The 7,813-nt window shown below is 44.3% G+C and overlaps 1 protein-coding gene across 1 annotated transcript in view; it reads right to left on the bottom strand.

Annotated features, from left to right (window-relative positions):
- Nucleotides 1-5,203: 5,203 nt before the first annotated feature.
- Nucleotides 5,204-7,813, bottom strand: part of si:ch211-202p1.5 (uncharacterized protein LOC103909337 homolog) — a 14,877-nt gene continuing 12,267 nt past the window's right edge. Inside the window, exons 3-4 of the mRNA XM_031281378.2 lie at nucleotides 6,299-6,418; nucleotides 5,204-5,591 (exon numbers count right to left, since the gene is read on the bottom strand). Of these exons, the coding sequence (XP_031137238.2) occupies nucleotides 5,486-5,591; nucleotides 6,299-6,418 (226 nt within the window). The 3' untranslated portion in view covers nucleotides 5,204-5,485. The remainder of the gene's footprint in view (nucleotides 5,592-6,298; nucleotides 6,419-7,813) is intronic.

Here is a 7,813-nt window from a genome sequence, read left to right as displayed (position 1 = left end):
CATGGTCTCTAAACAGTCCGCTCACGGTGAAGTCCTGCACGGATCAACAGCTGGCGGCTGCTCGCTCTGCCTGCACGCTGCTGCGGTTCAGCGGCTAACGAGCGAGCTAACTGCTAACAGACACCGCTGCGACCAACAACCAATACACATTCTGTCATTATATATGTCATTTATAAAAGGTTTCTAGTGTCAGTGTATTGGCTGTGCAGTGGCTGCTTGATCTTTTTCCATGATGAACATAGAATGCTGCTACGTCAGAGCGGCCAAAGCCTCAAACAGCTTCCCCGGACTTTCTGACCAGCGTCCTCGACCGGGCGGCCAGAGCTTCTTTGCAGCTCAAGTCGGCGGCGGTGTGGACGTACAGTTAGTGTTAGGGTTCATGTGTTCATGACAGTGTCATGTCACTCTTATGTAGATACCTTCAAGTAAAGTGTTACCGAATTAATTTGCACATATTGTCCCTATCGCAACGTTTTTTTGCTGATTTCAAAGTTTTTTCTTACATTTTGGTGTTTTTTTGGCGCTTTTTCCAACTTAATTGACGTTTTCTAGAGTATTTGTACATGTAAAGTATCTAAGTACTTCTTCCACATCTTCGTCTGGATCAGAAAGTTCAGTTTCTGTCTGCTCGTTTCTACTTCTCATGTTCATAAAAGCTTTTTTGGATTAAAAAAAACCAACCCATTGTCTTGCTTGTAAATTTCAATAACGTGCCAATAAAGAATATCACTCTAAACTCTGAGCCCATCCAACTGCGTGTCGGAGCCAAAACACGTTACACATAAAATCAGACGCCAGTATGAGTCACAACAACAACAACAACAACACATTCATGCTTTCAGTAGGTTGTTTTTAATGTGTTTTAACAAAATAAATATAATAATCAACATACATATATGAAGCTATAAGGGCCGGTGTTCAGAACATCTTACAAAACTTTTTATTTTTAAAGATGCACACACTGAAACCAAGAGTTCTGTTTCACTACTTACAAACTCACAAGGTACACATAAATATTAATTATATGATGAAATGTTATGTTATACATCCCTCCTGTTACCCCTCACATTTACCAACATCCTTTATCCTTGGGCTCACGGTGACAGTAACAGAAATAAACAAGTTTGCCGATTTCAGGAGATTGTCCTCCCTCGAAAAACGCCTACAAGTCAACCTATATTTAGACGCCCTCTAGTGGCCGTAGTAGTTCGGACAGGAAGTAAGGTGAGGAAGTATTAAGGCCCCCAACCGCCTACCAAGTTTTTGCGGTGTCCACGTCCCGTCACCAGATGTTGGCTTTCGTTTGCCTTTTTTTAGTGTGGGTATCATACGCTTATAGCCAGACCCTCCTCCACAGCGCTGTAGAGGAAGGACTGTCTAGTCCACACAGCATTCCTGGATGGGAGAAAAACCTACTCTGGTTTATTGACATTTATTTAAACCAATCACAATCGTCTTGGGCGGGGCTAAGCTCCGGACGGAGCCACGGTGCCTCTGCTAAATAGTCTCAGGAAGGAACTTGTTTTGGTGGAACATGTGTACGTTCTGTCCAAAGCCTGTCCAAAGCCTGTCCAAAGCCTGTCCAAAGTCTGTCCAAAGCCTGTCCAAAGTCTGTCCAAAGCCTGTCCAAAGTCTACTCAATGTTTGTCCAAAGTCTGTCCAAAGTCTGTCCAAAGTATGTCCAAAGCCTGTCCAAAGTCTGTCCAAAGCCTGTCCAAAGTCTGTCCAAAGCCTGTCCAAAGTCTACTCAATGTTTGTCCAAAGTCTGTACAAAGTCTGTCCAAAGTATGTCCAAAGCCTGTCCAAAGTCTGTCCAAAGCCTGTCCAAAGCCTGTCCAAAGCCTGTCCAAAGCCTGTCCAAAGTCTGTCCAAAGTCTGTCCAAAGCCTCTCCAAAGTCTGTCCAATGTCTGTCCAAAGCCTCTCCAATGTCTGTCCAATGTCTGTCCAAAGTCTGTCCAAAGTCTGTCCAAAGCCTCTCCAATGTCTGTCCAAAGTCTGTCCAAAGCCTCTCCAATGTCTGTGCAAAGTCTGTCCAAAGTCTGTCCAAAGTCTGTCCAAAGTCTGTCCAATGTCTGTCCAAAGCCTCTCCAATGTCTGTCCAAAGTCTGTCCAAAGTCTGTCCAAAGCCTCTCCAAAGTCTGTCCAATGTCTGTCCAAAGCCTCTCCAATGTCTGTCCAATGTCTGTCCAAAGCCTGTCCAAAGCCTCTCCAATGTCTGTCCAAAGTCTGTCCAAAGCCTCTCCAATGTCTGTCCAAAGTCTGTCCAAAGCCTCTCCAATGTCTGTCCAAAGTCTGTCCAATGTCTGTCCAAATCCTGTCCAAAGTCTGTCCAAAGTCTACTCAAAGTCTGTCCAAAGACTCTCCAAAGTCTGTCCAAAGTCTTCTAGTGTATGGTAGGCACTAAATACTCTCCGTTCGAAATGACCCCAAAGAGCTTTGATGCGAACAGGACATTTAAAATGTATCATCCCTGTTAAATCAGGAAAAGTGAAGCTAATAAAATGATGACAAGCGCTTATTTATACGGACTTCGTTGAATGAGGGTCAAATATACCCCGAGGATTACAGGAGGGATATCTTAAATGTTTTCATGCCAAGACAGACTTGTTTTTGTAACGATGTGTTATCTGATCTCCGGTGGAGAGAAACTCCCGTTGGATGTAATCGAAGACGTTTAAACAATTTATTCTGGAACAAAAACCCAGTTGGATATTTCATTTGGCGAGCGACATTTTAACCTACTTCACTGTTGCTTTTTTATGCGTGAGGAGGTTAGAATAACAACAGCCCTTTTTGTTGAAGTTCATCGTTGTGTGTGTTCAGCGTGAAAGAAACGAATGCAGATCGATCACTGTCTACATATTTCACTTGTAGCTTTAAAAAAAACAACAACCCAGGCCTTTAAAACAGACTTGATTTCATCTCGCTGAAGACAAACAGACTATTTTCTCTGCTTGTTACCTCCGCGAATACCAAGCAATCACGCATCAAGTTACTGATAAGAGGCGGCATTTAGGGTTGGGTATAGGCAGCAGTGGAATGTAACTAAGTACATTTAGTCCAGTACTGTACTCCAGTCCAAATGTTGAGGTACTTGTACCTTGTACTTTTCTTTTCATGTCACTTTCGCTACATTTCAGAGAGAAATATTGTACTTCTTGGGTGGCGCTAAGCTCCGCACGGAGCCACTGCAAAATAGTCTTGGGAAGGAACTTGTTTTGGTGGAACATGTGTACTAGGGATGCACCAAATCCAGATTTTTGGGGTTCGGCCGAATACCGAATCCACTGGTTAAGATTCTGCTGAATCCTCGTCCCATCCTCAGTCCGTTAACTCAGTAAACTCATTAATGAAGTAAACAGTGACTGTCCTTCCTTTGCCGTACCTAAAGTTGCTGCATTTTGGCTGCTGTCTGAATGTTGTAACAGCGGTGATGTTGTGTATAGTTTAGGGTCCTCGCCACCACCAGACTAATCAGCATTGCAGATTGAACGGTCTTCTTTTGACTGAAAGTTCTGCCAAACTACACTTTTTCTGCTCACCAGTTCCATTTCCACTTTCTCACAGCCTACTGCATTGAACGCTCCACCTACGTAAACACCTTCCCGTAATCAATGGCGCCGTCATTACGTCGACTAGCGTAGCGCGTGGAGTGCAAGCGTAGGGTTCGGTTCAGTGGAAAAAAATTCAAAGGTTTGCCCAATACTTGGCCGAAGCCCAATCCTGGATTCGGTGCATCCCTGATGTGTACGTTCAAAAGTAGTTTTAGTCGTGCAACAGAAAACTCAGATTGGACAGATAAAGGTGCATCTCATGTCTCTTATTTAATATCTCCTTGACTCCTCAGTCCTCGACTGAACCAGAAGTTGTTCGGTGAAGGCAGTCTCAAAGCTCTTATTTCTGCCCTGAGCAGCGAGCATGGAGGAGCGAGTACGGAGGAGCTGTAGGCGAGGATACAGAGAGCAGCCTTCCCTGAAGCCGTGCAGCTGAAGGAGTTGCTAACTCCGCCCAAACAGCTGACGAATTCATGTGACGTTTCAGAGGAAAGGACATCTCGTCTCTCTAAAACACATTTCCTCGGTTCCCCTCTCCTCCGATGATTTCCTCGATGGGAGGGACTAAGACGCGAGGAAGGGAGGCAAGTGGAGGACCCCAGGAGGCAATTTAAGGGCTATGAGATGCACCTCCTGTCTAGCTAGCTGTCTGGATTTACACAGCAGAGGAGGAGCAGTTAGAGGCTCCTCCTCACACCGGCTGTGTGGCGTGAGCGTGGCGTTTCTGTTGCGTGGCGGCTGCGTGGCATTTTCTAAGTCTTTCCACACCAGAAAGGTGTCTGACGCGGTGCTGATGCTGCTAGCCTTGTCTGCACACATGGATGTTTCTCATAAACATAAACATAAATATATACTGATCTGATTACAGCAAAGACAACGTCGGCAGTATTGACGGCAAAATAGGTTACAGAATATTGGTGCAATATTTGAAAATTGCTAATTATTTATTATAATTTTTTTAAATTACATTTATATCTGCATTTATGTCAAAACCTCGAGACTTTCCAACATCAACATGTCATTTATTAATATGTATTTGTGTCAAAAAGACATATTAACATCTTTTAGTATTCTATGTTGCCTGGAAACGCTTCCAACACGCTTGCGTGTCGCGTGAAAAATAGGCGTCGGTCCTATTTCTAGCATGCACATGTGGCGTGAGCGTGTCACGCAGGCAGTGTGCACGCTCTAACCTGTTAACATGGGAGCCGAAATAAAAACGGACACGCCACGCAGCTGACACGCTCACGCCACGCAGCCAGTGTGCAGGAGGCCTCAGGGTTATCTTGGTTTCAGTCAGGGGTAATTTCGGATTAACTAAGGTTGTAATACTAGTCCCGTGCAAATAGGGCTTTAGACAATGAATGGGTAGTCTCGCATTGCCAGACCTTCCTCCACAGCTCTGCAGAGGAAGGTCTGACTAGTTCACACAGCATTCCTGGATGGGACAAATACGTGCTCTGGTTAATTGGCATTTCTTTAAACCAATCACAATCATCTTGGGCGGTGCTAAGCTCCGGACGGAGCCACGGTGCCTCTGCTAAATAGTCTCAGGAAGGAACTTAGGGGTCATATAACCATTCCAATGACTGCGAAGCTATTAATATATAAATTAAGCTAAAACAAACGGCATAGTTCCCCTTTAAAGACAGATCTTTGGGTTAGAAAACAGAAATAATTTAGAAGCCTTCCTCCTCCCGAGGCTGTGTAAGTGAAATGTTTTCCACCTCCCAGAGACGCAAATCATCCGAGATCATCAACCAACACAAAGGTCGCAGGTTCAACTCCCCTCCCTGTGTGCAAATGTTAAAAACACCAGCAGTCCTGTTGTTACACGTCATTATTACATGGCCTTAACACACACACACACACACACACACACACACACACTTTCTATATCTGATGCATGAACGTCTCCTGCTTCTTCGGCTCAGGTCTGGTGTTTGAGTGCGTGTCGGCTTCTTTTTTCCCAGAATGCAGCTTGGTATCTCTTCAATTGTTTGTCAGTCTTCCTCTTCGTCGCTGCATTTTCCTCTCTGAGGAAGAAAAAGAGGACATGTTGGAGTGTATTTTTTAAGTGTGTGTGTATGTGTGTGTGTGTGTGTGTGTGTGTATGTGTGTTTGTATGTCTGTGTGTGTGTGTGTGTGTATGTGTGTTTGTATGTCTGTGTGTGTGTGTGTGTGTATGTATGTGTGTGTGTGTGTGTGTGTGTGTGTGTGTGTTTCTGATTTTCTGTGTGTGTGTGTGTGTGTGTGTGTGTGTGTGTGTGTGTGTGTGTCTGTGTGTGTGTGTGTGTGTTTCTGATTTTCTGTGTGTGTGTGTGTGTGTGTGTGTGTGTGTGTGTGTGTGTGTGTCTGTGTGTGTCTGTGTGTGTGTGTGTGTGTGTGTGTGTGTGTGTGTGTGTGTGTGTGTGTCCTCACTGTGTCTGAGTCTGCACGGAGCAGAAGTTCCCACACTCGGCGTCCCGTGTGTGTGTGTATGTGTGTGTGTGTGTGTGTGTGTGTGTGTTTCTGATTTTCTGTGTGTGTGTGTGTGTGTGTGTGTGTGTGTGTGTGTGTGTGTGTCTGTGTGTGTCTGTGTGTGTGTGTATGTGTGTGTGTGTGTGTGTGTCCTCACTGTGTCTGAGTCTGCACGGAGCAGAAGTTCCCACACTCGGCGTCCCGTGTGTGTGTGTCTGTGTGTGTGTGTGTGTGTGTGTGTGTGTCTGTGTGTGTGTGTGTGTGTGTGTGTGTGTGTCCTCACTGTGTCTGAGTCTGCACGGAGCAGAAGTTCCCACACTCTGTGTCCCGTGTGTGTGTGCAGAGGCAGCGGCCGATCTCTCGCCTCAGTCGGACCGATCCAAATCCGTACGGGACTACGTGGCTGCAAGACAGAAGGTGAAAGAGTCAGTGTTCAATATTCACACGTTTCCAACGAAATAAAGCTCAAATTACAACAGTGTTTCCATAAAATGAAATGCAAAATAACATACTGGAGCAAGGTTACGGTCACCTCTTTTAGGGAGCAGAAGCTCAGACTTCTGCCTCTTTTTTGAGCTAGTTTTACAAAATATGGCAGCTTTAGAAACTGACCGAGTAATATTTTAAAGTTACTCTGCCACACTTGAAACCAACAGATGGCCGACCGTCGGCAGAAAAGCCAGTCGGACTGATCAGTCGGCTCCCCGAGGTCCAAAAAAAATGCCTCAGACTCAAGAGGGTTAGCTTCTCCTCGGACCACGTAGCTCCTATGGCGCCATCACAGCCATCACCTCCCGTTAGCATCCCATTGACTGCCATTCAATCTGACGTCACTTTGACAGAGAATAACTTTACATCTGAAGAGTTTAAAGACTCTATTTGTCCGTTGTTTATTTCTAAAGAAACACGACAATGTATAAAAGGCTCCATTACCTTGTACCTCACGTTATGGCTCCGTAGCAGACGTTTTTATAAAAATAGGCTAACGATTGGGTCATAACCACGAGACTTACTGTCTCATAGTAGAGGAATTACCGTATAGTACAGGAGAAGCTCTCAGGCAGTTTGGACTTCCATTAGCTGTTTAAGTTTAATTACTAATGTCACTGCCCGATATGAGTCGAGTGCAGATGTGAGTCACGCATGCGTCACTTTGCGACAAGTAGCCTACAAGATGCTAACGACTTTTTGAGCTAACGCACAGTCTATGAGCTAACGTTAGCAATCAAACAATCATAGATAGCTAAAACGTTTTTGAATGACTGCTGCTGCTGGCTACAAGTTAGCAGTCAAACACAATAAAGGCTGTCGCTTAATGGCGTTTTGAGCTAACGTTAGCAATCAAACAGTCATAGATAGCTAAAACGTTTTTGAAATGACTGCTAGCTAAAAGTTAGCAATCAAACACAACAAAGGCTGTCACTTGAATGGCGTTTTGAGCTAACGTTAGCAACCAAACAGTCATAGATAGCTAAAACGTTTTTGAAATGACTGCTAGCTAAAAGTTAATCAAACACAACAAAGGCTGTCACTTGAATGGCGTTTTGAGCTAACGTTAGCAACCAAACAGTCATAGATAGCTACAACGTTTTTGAAATGATTACCATCTTCTGTTATTGTATGTAAAGAGAAACGTTTATTATTTTATAGATTTCACAAATTTCAGTATGACACGTTATGCCGTAAACAGTTTAAATCTGAGCATGCGCGACTCACATCTGCACTCGACTCACATCGGGCAGTGACAACTAATGTTAACTATCATTTTAGTGATCAATAATTAGCCTGTGTCTATGTT

Source organism: Sander lucioperca, chromosome 19, assembly GCF_008315115.2.
Source record: "Sander lucioperca isolate FBNREF2018 chromosome 19, SLUC_FBN_1.2, whole genome shotgun sequence".
In the NCBI taxonomy this organism is placed as follows: Eukaryota; Metazoa; Chordata; class Actinopteri; order Perciformes; family Percidae; genus Sander; species Sander lucioperca.
This window is presented reverse-complemented; position numbering and strand designations above follow the sequence as displayed.